This window comes from Netta rufina, assembly GCF_964035555.1.
Source record: "Netta rufina genome assembly, chromosome: 7".
Classification (NCBI taxonomy): domain Eukaryota; kingdom Metazoa; phylum Chordata; class Aves; order Anseriformes; family Anatidae; genus Netta; species Netta rufina.
The window spans coordinates 23292955-23306927 of NC_140130.1; the positions used below are offsets into that span (position 1 = coordinate 23292955).

The window sequence follows — 13973 nt, forward strand, 5'->3', positions numbered from 1 at the left end:
TGAGCAGAAATCACCACCATTTATTGCATATTAATCTTTTATTGAACCGGAACAAGACAGCTGCTACTGTTGGACAGTTACATTGACCCAGGGCACGGCCAGGCTCACTACACCAGCAGCAGGGGAGGCCACAGTGACGGTGCCAAGTACACGGCTGTGGGAGGGGGCACAATGGCATCTACGCCACCACCACGAGGCAGCAGGGCAAGGGTTGGCTTTGGCAGCGGGAAGCACGTGGCAGATACAAACTCCCAGACAACGCGCTCCCTCCTTTGTCCAAAGGCAATAAATTAAAGCATGGGCTGGCAGAGCTAGGCCCAGGTTCGCAAGTACCAGTGCTGGGTGCCGTCCCACACAGGAGCACAGTGGGGCACGTGCCACAAAACCACCCGTGCAGTATTAAACAAACTGGTTTTGACACCACGCTCCCGCAGGGGGAGAGGGCACCCATCCCGCTCACTGCCCGTGCTGCACTCCCCCCCCACTGCTCCTGTCGGGCCCCTGGAATAACTAAATCAAGCAACAGAACTACAGTAACAGTGACAAGAACTGCAGGGAAACAAAGCAGAGAAGCCAGGCACGGCAAGGAATCGCGCAGAGCATCCCCCAAGGGCTGGGAACAACATAGAGAGGTGCGGGTGCTGCCTGGCAGAGTGAGGGCTCCCTTTCACACCAGACCCCCGTGCACGCAGCCCCTCACCCCCAGGCTGCCCGCAGAGGGGAGCCTGGTCCAAAGGGAAGGGGCCAAGTCCTGGGGAGCTGCTCCCCGCTCCAGCTCTGCAGCTCCAAGTTCCTATGGCTGTGGGGTGTGCACAGAGGGGTGGGGACAGAGGGGGGGACAACTCTACTAACTCGCTAGCCTGCGCGCCTGGCCTCACTTCTTGACCTTGCCCTGAGCGGCCACGGCCTCCATGGCCTTGCGCACCGTCTCCTCGTCCCCCAGGAACTGCATGGGCTTGATGGGCTTCAGGTTCTTGTCCAGTTCGTAGACGATGGGGATGCCGGTGGGCAGGTTCAGCTCCATGATGGCCTCCTCCGACATGCCTGCGGACACAGGGCCAGGTCACCCACGGGGAGTGCAAGGGAGAGAGCCCTGCGTGCACAGAGCGGGGGCTGCCCTACCTTCCAGGTGTTTGACGATCCCCCGCAGGCTGTTGCCGTGGGCTGCGATGAGCACTCGCTTGCCCTCTTTGATCTGCGGGACGATTTCCTCGTTCCAGAAGGGCAGGGCGCGGGCGATGGTGTCCTTCAGGCTCTCGCACGTGGGCAGCTGGTCCTCCGTCAGGTCAGCGTAGCGCCGGTCCTGCAGAAACACCGCGCTCACACCACGGCCCCGCACCCCCAGGCAGCAACGAGGGGCAACACCGGGGGCAGGGCAGCACAAGAAGGTGGCAGCAGGGCCTCGTGCAGCAGCTCTTGGCTCGAGGACCTGCTGTGCACGCACAGAGCTGGCTTGCAGCTACATGCCCAGGAGAAAGCACCTTTGGGATCTGCCTCCAGACTGCGTGGCTACAAGCCCAGCTGGGGGACACTCACCGCAGCCTCTCTACCCAGAGCAAACAGCAGAGCGCTGATCACGGGGCTAATAATTAACAGCTCCCCTCGCCTCGGGACTGTGCCCTGGGTTCATCCTCCCTGGGCAGGGAAGGGGAGGGCGGCTCACCTTGCTGATGGTGCTGTAGAAGGGGTGGTCGGACTGCATGGGCGGCGGGGGGATGTCGTAGGAGCGGCGCCAGATCTTCACCTGCGCCTCGCCGTGCTTGGCGGCCGTCTCGGCCTTGTTGAGGCCGGTGAGGGCCCCGTAGTGCCGCTCGTTCAGGCGCCACGTCCGCACCACCGGCAGCCACATCTGGTCGATGGCGTCCAGCACGGTCCAGAGGGTGCGGATGGCCCGCTTCTGCACCGACGTGAAGCAGATGTCGAACTCATAGCCGGCATCTGCAAGGCACCGGGGGGTTAACGGGGCGGGGGGGGGCCGGGAACCGGGCACCGGGGGGGCAGGGACCGGGCACCGGGACGGTTGCGTAACGGGAAGGGATGGGGGGGGCGGCACCGGGATGGGCTGTACGGGGGGAACGGGGCCTGGGGGGGGATATTGGGGACTGTGAGGGGATAACGGGGACTGGGAGGGGGGTAGCGGGACCGGGGGGGATAACGGGGAGCGGGGGGTGCACCGGAAGGGTACCGGGAGGGGGCGGGGGGGGGTACCGGGGACATGGGGAGGACACCGGGGCCCTGCCCGCCGCCCGGAGGGGGTGCGCGGCCGGCTGAGGCCTGCACGGCGCGGCCCCCGCGGGCCCCGTTACCGGCCCCGTGCTGTCGGGAGGGCCCCACCGCCGTTACCGGCCGCCGTTGCCGTTACCTCTGAGCGCCTCCCCGCCGCGCCTGGCCTCCTGCTGCCCGGCGGGGCTGAGGTCGGCGTCGTACCAGCCGCTGAAGCGGTTCTCCAGGTTCCATGCGCTCTCGCCGTGCCGCACGAGCACCAGCCGGTATGCCGCCATGGCGCCGCCGCCTCCCCCTCCTGCCGCCGCCGCCGCCCGCCCGCGACTGCCCCGCGCCGCCCCGCCCCGCCCCGGGCAGTGCCCCGCGCGCATGCGCAGCCCGGCGGGGCGGCCGGGCCCGGCCGCACGTAGCGCATGGCGAGCCCGCGAAGGGCGGCGCGACCTTCGCGCAGTGACGTCACGCGCCGTAATGCCGCGAGGCGCGGCGCGCGGCCGGCCGTAGTGCCGCGAGTAGAGGCGCACGCTGAAATCCCCCCCGCAGTGGAGGAGCGTGGTTGGAAGGGGCTGAGAGGGGAAGGCGAGCCCTGAAAAACGCGTAGCGAGCTCCTCGGGGTGCGGAGCCGTCCATATTTCACCCCCCGGTGCGGCGATAGCGGGCGGCGCCCTTTGCCTGCACTACCCACATAGGTCACCCATCCGCGCCGCAGCCGGGCTCCGCCCTGCTTAGCTTCCCACACGCGGCCCGCCCGCGGGCAACCCGGCGCTGCCTCAAAATGGCGGCGGGCGCCGGAAGCGGAAGCGGGAGCGGGCCGGCGGCGGGGCGGCATGGCGCGGGGCAGCATGGCGCGCTGCGGCCGGCTGCGGCCCGGGGCGGCCGCCAAGCTGCGGCGCTGGCGGAAGGGGCACAGCAGCGACTGCAACCCCGACACCCGCCGACACCGCCTGGCCGCCAGGAGCCGCTTCTGCAGCCGGCCCGATGGTGAGAGCGGGCACCGGCACCGGGGGGGGACCGGGACTGGGGGCACCGGGAGGCACCGGGAGGGGGGGGGGGGGTGCTACGGGGACCGGGGGGGCACTGCCGGGACCTGGGGGTGCTGCGGGGATCTGGGGGTGATGCTGGGACCCGGGGGGTACCGGCACCGGCGGGCACCGGGGAGGGCACCGGGGGGTGCTGAAGGGGCTGGGGGGTCTGCGGGGACCGGGGGGGCAACGGGAGGGTACCGGGAGGGTGGGGGGGGGCACAGAGAGGGGGCTGCGTAGGGCCCCTGGTGGGAGGAGGAGGAGGAAGGTGAGGATGAGGATGAGGAGGGGCACAATGATGAAGAGGAAGGTGATGAAGATGAGGAGGATGAGGATGAAGGAGGCGCGGGGCTCGGTTGTACCGGGCTGACCCCGTCCCGTGCCGTGCCCCGGCAGAGAAGAGCCGCCTGACGGTGGACGCGGTGAAGCTGCACAATGAGCTGCAGGCGGGGGCCCTGCCCATGGAGGAGGAGGAGGAGGAGGGAGGTGGGGGTGAAGCCGCCACGGAGAGGTCCTCGGGCACCTTCCTGAGCGGGCTGAGCGACTGCTCCAACGCCACCTTCAGCAAGGTGCAGCGCTTCTGGGAGTCCAGCTCCGCCGCGCACAAGGAGGTACTGGGGGATACTGGGGGTACTGGGAGATACTGGGGGGCCCGGGGGTGCCCGTTACACCCCGGGCACTGACAGTAACGCCCTGACAGATCTGTGCGGTGCTGGCGGCCGTGACGGAGGTGATCCGAGCACAGGGGGGCAAGGAGACGGAGACGGAGTACTTTGCTGCGCTGGTGAGTGCCTGCAGGGGTGACGTGCTGACGTGCTCCCCACACATGCACCGGGCATCCTTCTCCTGCCGAGGTGCTGTCGGGCTGCTCCTGGTTTCCCTGTCCCCTTCCCCCAGGCTTTGGGAAGGGCTGGGCCGATGCAAACCCTGTCTCTGTTCCCAGATGACCACGCTGGAGGCGGTGGACACCCCGGAGTCGCTGGCTGCTGTTTCCTACCTGCTCAACCTGGTGCTGAAGCGGTGAGCGGGGAGAGCTGCCTCTGTCCCAGCAGAGGGCTGGCACTGCCCCCTCAGCAGGTCGGGTGCGTGGTTCCCTGTGTGCCTGCCAACCTGTGCCCCTTCTCCCTGCAGGGTCCCGAGCCTGGTGCTCATCAAGAAGTTTTCGGACACCTCCAAAGCCTTCATGGGCATCGTGTCCTCGCAGGCCTGCAGCGGCTCCACCTCTGCCCTGCGGTGGGTGAGTATCGGAGAGGCAGCAGCAGCAGCTCTGTGGGGTTAGGTGGGTGGTGAGGGGGTCTCTGCGGGGTGGTGCTGATGTTCCTGCCCCTCCTGTAGGTCCTGTCCTGCCTGGCCACGCTGCTGCGCAAGCAGGACCTGGCAGCCTGGAGCTACCCTGTCACCCTCCAGGTCTACCATGGCCTGCTGAGCTTCTGCGTCCACACCAAGCCCAAGGTGAGTCCCCAGCGCCCTGGGCTGTGCCTGAGCTGCCTCCTGGGCTCGTTTCAGGGGCTGGCACTTTTCCCAGTGCCCGGGGTTCCTACACACCTCTATTCAAACTTCCCCAGGTGCGGAAAGCAGCTCAGTACGGCGTGTGCTCTGTCCTGAGGGGCAGCGAGTTCATGTTTGGAGATGCAGCCCCCGAGCATCATCCGGCGGCACCCTCCACGGCCAAGTTCTGCGTGCAGGAGATTGAAAAAGCTGGAGGTACGGGATGAGGGGTGTGTGGCTGAGAGCAAGGGCCCTGCAGCACGAGAGAACAGGGAATGAAAGGAAACAGCACAATGCACAGTGCTCTGTGTTGCTGTGAGAGGAGCTGCAGGGGGCGTGAGATGATGTTGGGATGTTCAAGGTGCTTGCAGAGCCCTCTGTCTGTTCTGTTCTGCTCAGAAGCATTTGGGGGAGGGTGTCAGTTCACCCCACGTCTGTGGGTCAGCCCCAGCTCTGCCGTGGGGTCCCTGCATCGGGCAGAGCTGTGGTCACAAGCACGGGTGCTGCTCCGCTCCCCCAGGTGCCAAGGAGGCCACCACCACCCTGCACGTCCTGTCCCTGCTGCGGGACGTGCTGCCCTGCTGCCCTGCAGCTATGGTGAAGACGTGCTGCGAGACCCTGCTCAGAGTCATGACCCTCAGCCACGTGGTGAGTGTCCCAGTGTCCCCGTGTCCCCGTGCCTGGAGCTGTGCCAGGCTGCCAGGACAGCCCCTCTCCCAGTCCCAGCTCCACCAGCTCGGCCCTGGAGGAGCTCAGACTCCCCTGGCTGGACCTGGAAATGGCAAGATCTGAGCGTGGAGCACCCCAGGGAGAGCCGGGGCTCGCTGGCCTGGCTGCTGTGGAAGAGGGAGGCTGCCCCGCTGGAGATGGGGCTTTCCCGTGGGGCTGGGTAGGGCAGGGCCCGCTTTGGGGCACGGAGCACAAAGGATCTGCCCTGGAGCTGCCCTTCCTGACCCCGTGTCCTTGCAGCTGGTGACTGCCTGCGCCATGCAGGCCTTCTACAGCCTCTTCAGCGCCCAGCCCGGCCCCTCCTGCCTGCCGGCCCAGCTCAACGCCCAGATCATCACCGTGAGTGCGGGGTGCTGCGGCGGGGAGGGACGGGGCTGCTGCCACCGCCACCCTTCCCAGCGCCCCTCTGCTCCCCCAGGCCCTGTACGACTACGTGCCCAGCGCCAGCGACCTGCAGCCGCTGCTCACCTGGCTGTCCACCATGGAGAGGGCGCACGTCAACCTGGGCAGGTGGGGAGAGGCCGGGGCTGGGGCTGGGGCCGGGCAGGGGAGAGGCCGAGCTCCGTCTCACCGGCCTCCCGTCCTTCCCCAGGCTGCAGAAGGACCTGTGCTGGGCTCACCTGCCCCGTCTCTTCTCGGCTGCCATGAACTGCTTCCTGTCCCCGCACTCGCAGGTGGTGTCAGCTGCGGCGCAGACCCTCGAGGTACCGACCGGGGACCCCTCTCCCAGCCTGTTTTGCTGGTGCCGAGCTGCCCTGGTCCTTGCTGGTGGCCAGGCTGGGGTCTCTGCCCGGGGCTGGCCCATCGCAGCCCACCACCAACCTGTTTTTTACCGCGTTTGCTCCTGCAGAACCTCCTGACCGAGTGCGTGGCTCCCCACATGGATGAGCTGGGCACCGTCACCGCGTCGGCCCCAGCCCCTGCCTCCTACCTCTGCAAGATGTTCAGGTGGGGGCTGTGGGTTTTGGGAGAGGCCGTCCTGGGGCTCCAGCCGCTTCCTGGTCCCCAGCGGGGCTGGCAGGCCGTGTGGCACAGTGCTGGGCACGTCCCCATCGCTGTCCCTTCCCTGCAGGTCGGTGGAGGACGGGCTGACGTATCGCTTCCACGCGGCGTGGGACGAGGTGCTGCAGGTGCTGGAGATCTTCTTCGAGTCGTGCGGGAAGCAGTGCCACCCCATCATGAGGAAGGTGAGCCTGGCGGGGAGGCTGTGCGGGGTCAGCCAGCCTCTGCGGCCCCTCGGTCACCTCCTGCCCTGTCCCCGCAGTGCCTGCAGTCGCTGTGTGACCTGCGTCTCTCCCCGCACTTCCCCTACACGGCCGAAGTGGACCAGGCGGTGGGGGCTGCCGTGGCTGCCATGGGCCCCGAGGTGCTGCTGGAAGCTGTGCCCCTGCAGATCGATGGCAAGGAGTGAGTGCAGCCCCCAGCAGTGGGAAACAAGCCTGCTTCCCCTTAGCCAGGGATTGGGGGCACCACGGCTGCTGGTTTCCAGCCCCGCTGCCTCCCCACGGTGCTGGGCACAAGCTCTGGGGCTGGTGCTGGCAGCACCCCGTGCTCCCCCTGACCTGTGCGCTCCCTCCCCAGGGAGAACCTGGATTTCCCCCGCAGCTGGCTGCTGCCCGTGCTGCGGGACTACGTGCAGGGTGCGCGGCTCGGCTTCTTCACCAGCTACTTCTTGCCTTTAGCGGCCACCCTGAAGAGCAGAGGTGAGGAGGGGCGGCGTGGGGGGGCTGCAGGGGTGCGGTGCTGGGAGCTCTGCAGGCCCTCCGTTCCTTGGGGCAGTGCAAGGCTCTGCCTCTCTGCTCATCCCTCCCTCTTCTTTCACAGCCCTGGAATTTTCCCAGGCTGGGAAGAGCCTGGAGTCCAAGATCTACGACACGCTGCAGTGGCAGGTAACGAGAGGTGCCTCCCCCCCCTGCCGTGGTGCATCCACGGTGCCAGGCTGGGCGGCGGTGTCCTGGCCGAAGGCTGCCCGCCTCCCCCTCCTTCCTGCACCTTCCAGGTCTGGAGCCTGCTGCCCGGTTTCTGCACCCACCCCACAGACGTGCTGGGGGCCTTCAAGGGGCTGGCGCGCACCCTGGGCATGGCCATCAGCGAGCGCCCAGACCTCCGCCCCACCGTGTGCCAGGCCCTGCGCACCCTCATCCACCGGGGCTGCGAGACAGGTCGGGGGCTCTGCTGGGGTAACGGGGGGTCCTGTGCCCTGCAGCGACCCGCTGAGGGCAGGGGCGTGGGGGCTGACGGCCCCGCTGATCCACGCCCCCCCCGTCTTTCTCACCCCAGACGCGGAGCGAGCAGAAGTGGGTCGCTTTGCCAAAAACTTCCTGCCCATCCTCTTCAACGTGTACAGCCAGCCCCAGGAGGAGGGCAGCAGCAGCACGCAGCGCCGCTCCGTGCTGGACACCGTGCGCGCCTACCTGACCATCACCGACCCGCAGGTGAGGGCAGGGGCACCTCGTGGTTTGCCTCGTTTCATGGGGAAACGGGGAGGCTCTGCGAGGGAGCCTGCAGCAGGGGAGGGATGGGGCCAGGGCCCTGATGTAGCGTGGCTGGGGGCTGCAATCCTGAGCCCCGGTGCCTGTGGGGAGCGGGAGGGGGAGTCCTGACCGTGTGCCTGCCCTGCAGATGGTGTGCGGGTTCCTGCAGAAAGCCAGCGAGAAGCTGACCAGCCCTGAGAGCTCAGAGTTTGCCAGGTAACGCTCGGGAATGGTGCTACCAGGGGATGCTGCAGCACTGGGGGCACCCAAGCTGTCCCGTGTAGGACCTGCTGCTCCCGTGCATCAAATGGGACTCGAAAGCAGAGTCCCAGCGTGGCTGGGGACCCTGCAGCTACCTGCTCACCCCTCTCTGCTCCAGGCTCTCCCTCCTGGACCTGGTGGTGGCAATGGCTCCCTACGCCGACGAGCAGTCCCTGGGCTCCCTGTACAGCACCATCCAGCCTTCCCTGCAGGTCAGCAGGGGGGCGCCTTCTGCTTGTGTCCATCCTGCAGGACAGGGGCGCAAGGTGACGCCGTGCCAAGGGGCCACCCTGACGGTGCCGCTGGCTGTCCCCGCAGAGCAAGGAGCGCAGCATGCAGAAGAAGGCGTACCGGGTGCTGGAGGAGGTGTGTGCCGCTCCCCATGCCCCCTGCCAGGCCTTCGTCCGCTCGCACCTGGAGGAGCTGCAGGCAGCGCTGCTGGACTCGCTCAAGAGCGCGGCATCCCCGGCCAAGAGGGTGAGAACGAGAGCTGCTGCGGGTGGGGGACGGGGCTGCCTGCCTGGGTCTCAGCACCGGGCTGTTTCTCTCCCCAGCCGCGGCTGAAGTGCCTGTTCCACATCGTGAAGCAGCTCTCGGCTGAGCACGAGCCCTTCGTCACCGCCCTGGTCCCAGAGGTGAGCGTGGGACCCCGGGGGCTTGCGGCTGTGGTGTGTGTGAGCGGGGCTGTGACCCCCCGCTGTGCCTCCAGGTCATCCTCTGCACCAAGGAGGTGTCGGCGGGGGCCCGCAAGAACGCCTTCGTGCTGCTGGTGGAGATGGGGAACGCCTTCATCCGCTTCGGGCCCACTCCCCAAGGTGAGCAGCTGCCTCAGCCCTCTGATCTTGGCAGTCAGACCCGTGCCTGGCCCCGATGCTGGCCCCTTCCTGGCCGAAACGGGCCAGGAGGGCTGCGGGGCACGAGGGGAGCAGCTCCTGAGTCGCTCCTCTCTCGCAGAGGCCATGGAGCGGTTCCTGCTCCTGGTGTACGCGGGGCTCACGGGCTCGGTCACCATGATCAGCTGCACCGTGCTGGCGCTCACCCGCCTCTTCTTCGAGTTTAAAGGTGAGGGGGGGACGTGTGGGGCACGGGGTGCGGGGCGCAGCGGGGCCGGGCACGGGCTGAGCCCTGCTGCGGTCGCAGATCACATGGGGCTGAGCGTGGTGGAGCAGCTCCTGCAGAACGTCTGCCTGCTGCTGGGCTCCCGCACGCGCGACGTGGTGAAGGCTGCCCTGGGCTTCCTCAAGGTCGTGCTGCTGCTGGTGGACACCAAGCTGCTGGCCAAGCACGTCCAGACCATGGTGAGAGCCCAGCGCGAGGGGTGGCAGGGCAGAGCTGCCTTGGGGGCCGTGCCCTGCTCCCACCTGGGAGCCGAGGGTGCACAGCCTCGGTCCTGGTGGCAGAGAGGGCAGCGAGGAGGCTCCTCTCCAAAATATTGGCATGGATTTGCCCACAAACCAAGCAGGGAGACCTCCCCGCAGCCCTGCCTGCGGCACGCGGGGATGCAATGAGGTGCAGGAGGAGGGTGTGAGGCTGGGGGGCTGTGATCTCAGGGGTGTCTGTCGGCAGCTGGAAGCCGTGGGGGCCCTCTCGGATGACATGAGGCGCCACTTCCGCATGAAGCTGCGAAACCTCTTCACCAAGTTCATCCGCAAGTTCGGGTGAGTCGGGCGCACGGCGGCTCCCGGGGCGGTGGGAGGGCTCCCGGATAGCATCACGGGAGGCCTGGGTGCTGCGCCGCGGGCGCTGAGGGCTCTGTGCGCTCCCCGCAGCTTCGAGCTGGTGCAGGGGCTGCTGCCGGCTGAGTACCACAAGGTGCTGGTCAACATCCGCAAGGCTGAAGCCCGCAGCCGCAAGCAGCGAGCCCTGAGGCAGGCGGCTGCGGAGACAGAGGAGGAGGAGGAGGAAGGAGCAGCCCAGCCCCGAGGAGACAGGTAAAGACGGGCTGGGGGTGAATTAGAAGCAGCCCCAATGCAGGGCCTGCTGCTGGATCTGCTCGGCCGATGCCTCTGGAGGTGCTCAGGCGTTAGGGTTGCTGTGCTGTGGGGCGGGCAGGGGTCTGCACCCCCAGCTTGTTCCATTTCCATCGTCCTCTCTGCCGTGTGCCCAGCATGGAGGAGATCCTGGCAGACTCAGAGGACTCGGAGGAGGAAGAGGAGGAACGGCAGCGAGGCAAGGCGCGGAAGAAGCAAGCACGGCAGAAGGGGCAGGCGTGGCTGAAGGAAGGGGAAGAGGATGAGCCCCTCAACTTCCTGGACCCCAATGTGTCCCAGCGGGTGCTGGGTGAGGAGCAGAGCCTTTGGGATGGCTGGGGCAGGGGGTGGTGCATTGCACGGGGACCCTGGGGTCTGGCTGCTCTGGAAGTGAGCCCTTCCGCAGCCCCTGACCCATCTCTCCATGTGCAGCCACCGAGCCAGCCCCCAAGAGGTCCAGAAAAGTGAAGCACGACTTCCAGGTGGCTGAGGACGGGCGTCTGATCATCCACGACGAGGAGGAGGAGATGGAGAATGATGGAGCTAAAGGTACCGTCTGGGCTGGCAGAGACTATGCTCGACCTGCTCTGGCACTCCCTGTGGTTTTTTATCCTGTCTGTGCATCCACGGGAGTTTGGGGAAATGTGAGCGGAAGCATCCTCCGTCATCAAGAGGGTGACTGGAAGGAACACGGCCACCTGTGATGGTTCGGCAGGGGCTCCCTGCCCTGGAGGCTGACACGGTGCAGGAGCTGCCCTGTGCCTTGCCCTGACCCCCTTGTCTCATGCCGTAGGTGTGGATGAGGAGGTGGCAGATGTGCTGCAAGACATGGGCCTTCGCACTGTGAGTGTGGGGCGTGTGGTCCTGGGGAGATGGGGGGTGCCCGTGCTGCAGCTCTGAACTGCCTAAGAGGCCAGAGGGAACACAGGGCACACACCAGCTGCTTGGAGGGGACAGGAGGCTGGCTTGGGCCAAGGGGTGTGCGTGGGGGTTGTGGAGGGCCTGTGGGAGGAAGCAGGAGATCGTGGGTCCATGGGGGGCAGCGCTGCAAGGACAAGGCAGCTGCAGGGACCCCGTGTCCTCCTCCTGCAGAAGAAGAGCCAGAAGCGTCGGTTCAGAGAGGAGGCAGACGATGAGGAACCAGAGGCCGGGAGCTACCCTCAGTACAGAGGTAATTGCACATCACATCCCTGCTCTGCAGGGGCCCTAACCATGTACCCTCTGTGCTGGGCGGCTCCAAGCCAGCTGGAGTGGAGATCTTTGCTCAGATGAAGTTGTCACGGTTCTGTGCTGCTCTCCTGCCCTCGCAGCCAGGAGCAGGAGTCAGCAGCAGCTCCCCCAGCCCTGGTTTATCCCAGCATGGGAGCTGGGGAGGGGGGAGCCATGCCCGGGCAGACCCTGCCAACACACACGCTCCTTCTTTTCCAGCTGGAGGCTCTGGGATCCACCGGCAGCTGGGCAAGGAGCCAGCCTTCGGTGCAGAGTACAGAGCCAAGGTGAGGGCCCCAGGGGTGGCAGGGCCTGGGGAGGGGAGCCTTGGGCTCTGCTGGGGCAGGATTGCTGCAGGTCTGGGGGCAGGAAGCACTGGGGGCATCTCTGCTCCAAGAGGAGCTGCCAACACACGGTACCTCTAGAAATCTTGGCCCTTGGTGGCCGGTTCCTGCTCAGCACTCAAGGCAGGTGCCTGGTGCTGCAGCATCACCTGGGTGGGAGTTCAGTCCCAGGGGCTACACAATATTGTTTTTGGGGTAACCATGTGCTGGGGTTGTCCAGAAGGGGACGTAGGCATCTCCCTTTGTGCTTCATCTTCCTCCACGTCGATATCTCCTACAGAAAGGCAAAGGTGATGTGAAGAAGAAGGGCCAGCTCGACCCCTATGCCTACATCCCCCTGAACAGGGCTAAGCTCAACAAAAGGTGGGACTGGCCGGGAAGGGCACGGGGTGGGGAATGGGGTCAAACCTGGGCCTGATGCTGCTCGTTGTTGTCATTTTTTGTGGGTCTGAGGGCTCCCTGCCAGCCTCTGTACCATTCTTTGCAGAGCTTGGAGCAACCTTGTGGGGCTGTGCCCAGTGCCCACATTAACACTACCACTGTCCTCTTTCTCCCCCCAGGAAGCAGGCGAAAATGCAGGGCCAGTTCAAGGGCCTGATGAAGGGTGCCCAGCGCGGGGCCAAGGCCGGCCGCAAGAGCCACCTGAAGAACCGGCGCCCCTGAGGAGGTTTTGGAGGCTCTGCCTGCACCTGCCAAGGCCTGGTAACACCCTGCGACATCAAGGAGCCGTGGGACAAGGACTTCGTGAGTGGTGACCCCTTGGGAAGCCACCCTATGGACTCATGGCCTGAGCCCTGCCCTGGAGGAAGGTGCTGGGTTGCCTGGTGCAGCTGTGTGTGTGTGAGAGCAAGTAATGTAATGAGTTCCCTGTATTGATAAACACCCCTTGTTCACACCCGGCCTTGATTTATCTTCTCCTTCCTGTGAACAGTGCCCTCAGCACGTCCCCTGCGGTGCAGCTGGTCCTGGTGATGGGACCACACAGGGCACCAGCACGGTGGGGCTGGGGGCTGCCAGCAGCAGCACTGTGGCATGGAAAGCAGCGAGGGGGCTGGCTGGGAAGAGAAGCCAGAGCTGGTGGAAAGTCCTCTGCTGCAGCCCGTTTCCTTGTATAACCCCCTTCGCTCAGCACGGGGTGACTTTCCTGGGTGATCCCTCAGCTGTGGGCTCTGTGCCACAGGCACTGTGCCTGCTCTTTGGCTGTCACAGGTTTCTGCCTCTGCTTTGATCAGTTCAGCCAGGCCTGGGTGCAAGGCAGGAAGAGTTTGTTGCATTTTTCTTCTAATTGGCTGAAAAGCTGCTGCTAACCTCGCTGGCTGGCCCTTTGTCTTACCTGTGAGAGCTGAGTGGGCCTTTCCCCTGCTCTCACCACCTCCCCACCAGCTGCACCCAAGCAGCACCAATAACCCCGAACCTTCAGCTGCCCCAGACATCTCAGGTTGGCTTAAGTATCAGTTTTCACTCAGTTACTTCTGCACTGAGCCCAAAAGATGGGGTTTGGCCAAAGCATGCTGAAGAAAAGAATGGAAGTGAGGACAGTGGCTGGAGGAGTACAGGTCCCATGGCTCATGGCGCAAAGAACACGCATTTGTGAACAGATCTGGCTTCCCTTTCCTCTTCTGTGTTAAGAAGCCTTTAGTCTTTTGTCATTTCATGTTGTGGTAGCTTATGTTCTGGAATTGCAATGCTTTTCAGACTCTAACAAGCTAAACGGATTGTGCTTGTTCAGCCTCTTACTGCAGGCTGTTTGCTGGAGGCTGCAAATCCAGTTTTGTGGCTCTTCTCTGCTTTTTGTTGTTTCATGATCCCTTTAAAAGCTTGAGGGGGAGGCCTGGCTCCTCCATCCCCTGAGGGCAGGACATGGTGGGACAGACGGGGGTCACCTTCCAAGCCAGCCAGCACCTGTACCATGTGGCTCTGGGCCCGTCGGAGCCATCTATCTTCCTGCTCTCTCTTCTCTCCTTGGAGACAGAGCCTGGAGAAGGCTGTAGCTAATTCATTTAAAAGCTCCAGATTACTCACTGTATTGTTCTTCATTTGCATGTTGTTGCTTAAATTAGTGCACGCCTGCGTGGAACAGAAGAGTTTCATTAGCACAGAGGATGGTGTTGCCTGAGCCGGTGTCCAGAGAACAGATTCTTCCACAACAACATCTTGTTAATCAGCTAATTAATCATGTAATGCAATAGAAACCCTGGGAGAGGAGACGTCATCCTGCCCGGGGGGGCTGGCTCTGACTCAAGCCCCCTCCCCAGC

General features: G+C 65.1%; 2 protein-coding genes across 2 annotated transcripts; one reads left to right on the forward strand and one right to left on the reverse strand.

The window, feature by feature from the left end:
- Positions 1 to 19: 19 nt before the first annotated feature.
- On the reverse strand, positions 20 to 2560 carry PGAM1 (phosphoglycerate mutase 1). Its single transcript, XM_084290151.1, has 4 exons — positions 2363 to 2560; positions 1664 to 1938; positions 1123 to 1303; positions 20 to 1044 (listed from the first exon to the last, which is right to left on the reverse strand). The coding sequence occupies exons 1-4, from the start codon at positions 2499 to 2501 to the stop codon at positions 875 to 877; spliced, it is 765 nt and encodes a 254-aa protein (XP_084146277.1). The 5' UTR covers positions 2502 to 2560; the 3' UTR covers positions 20 to 874.
- A 435-nt stretch (positions 2561 to 2995) lies between these two features.
- Positions 2996 to 12610, forward strand: RRP12 (ribosomal RNA processing 12 homolog; the record flags this gene model as incomplete). The annotated part of the gene is given in 35 exon segments (XM_084290019.1): positions 2996 to 3057; positions 3059 to 3201; positions 3639 to 3853; positions 3943 to 4026; positions 4186 to 4262; positions 4374 to 4479; positions 4578 to 4694; positions 4808 to 4946; positions 5251 to 5378; positions 5700 to 5798; positions 5878 to 5969; positions 6052 to 6163; positions 6310 to 6407; positions 6532 to 6646; positions 6724 to 6866; positions 7041 to 7162; positions 7284 to 7348; positions 7459 to 7621; positions 7740 to 7894; positions 8082 to 8149; positions 8313 to 8406; positions 8513 to 8671; positions 8749 to 8829; positions 8904 to 9009; positions 9149 to 9256; positions 9335 to 9492; positions 9761 to 9852; positions 9964 to 10125; positions 10302 to 10474; positions 10597 to 10713; positions 10958 to 11007; positions 11257 to 11335; positions 11593 to 11660; positions 11998 to 12080; positions 12278 to 12610. Coding segments are annotated over 35 exon segments (3936 nt in total). The 3' UTR covers positions 12381 to 12610.
- Positions 12611 to 13973: the final 1363 nt, after the last annotated feature.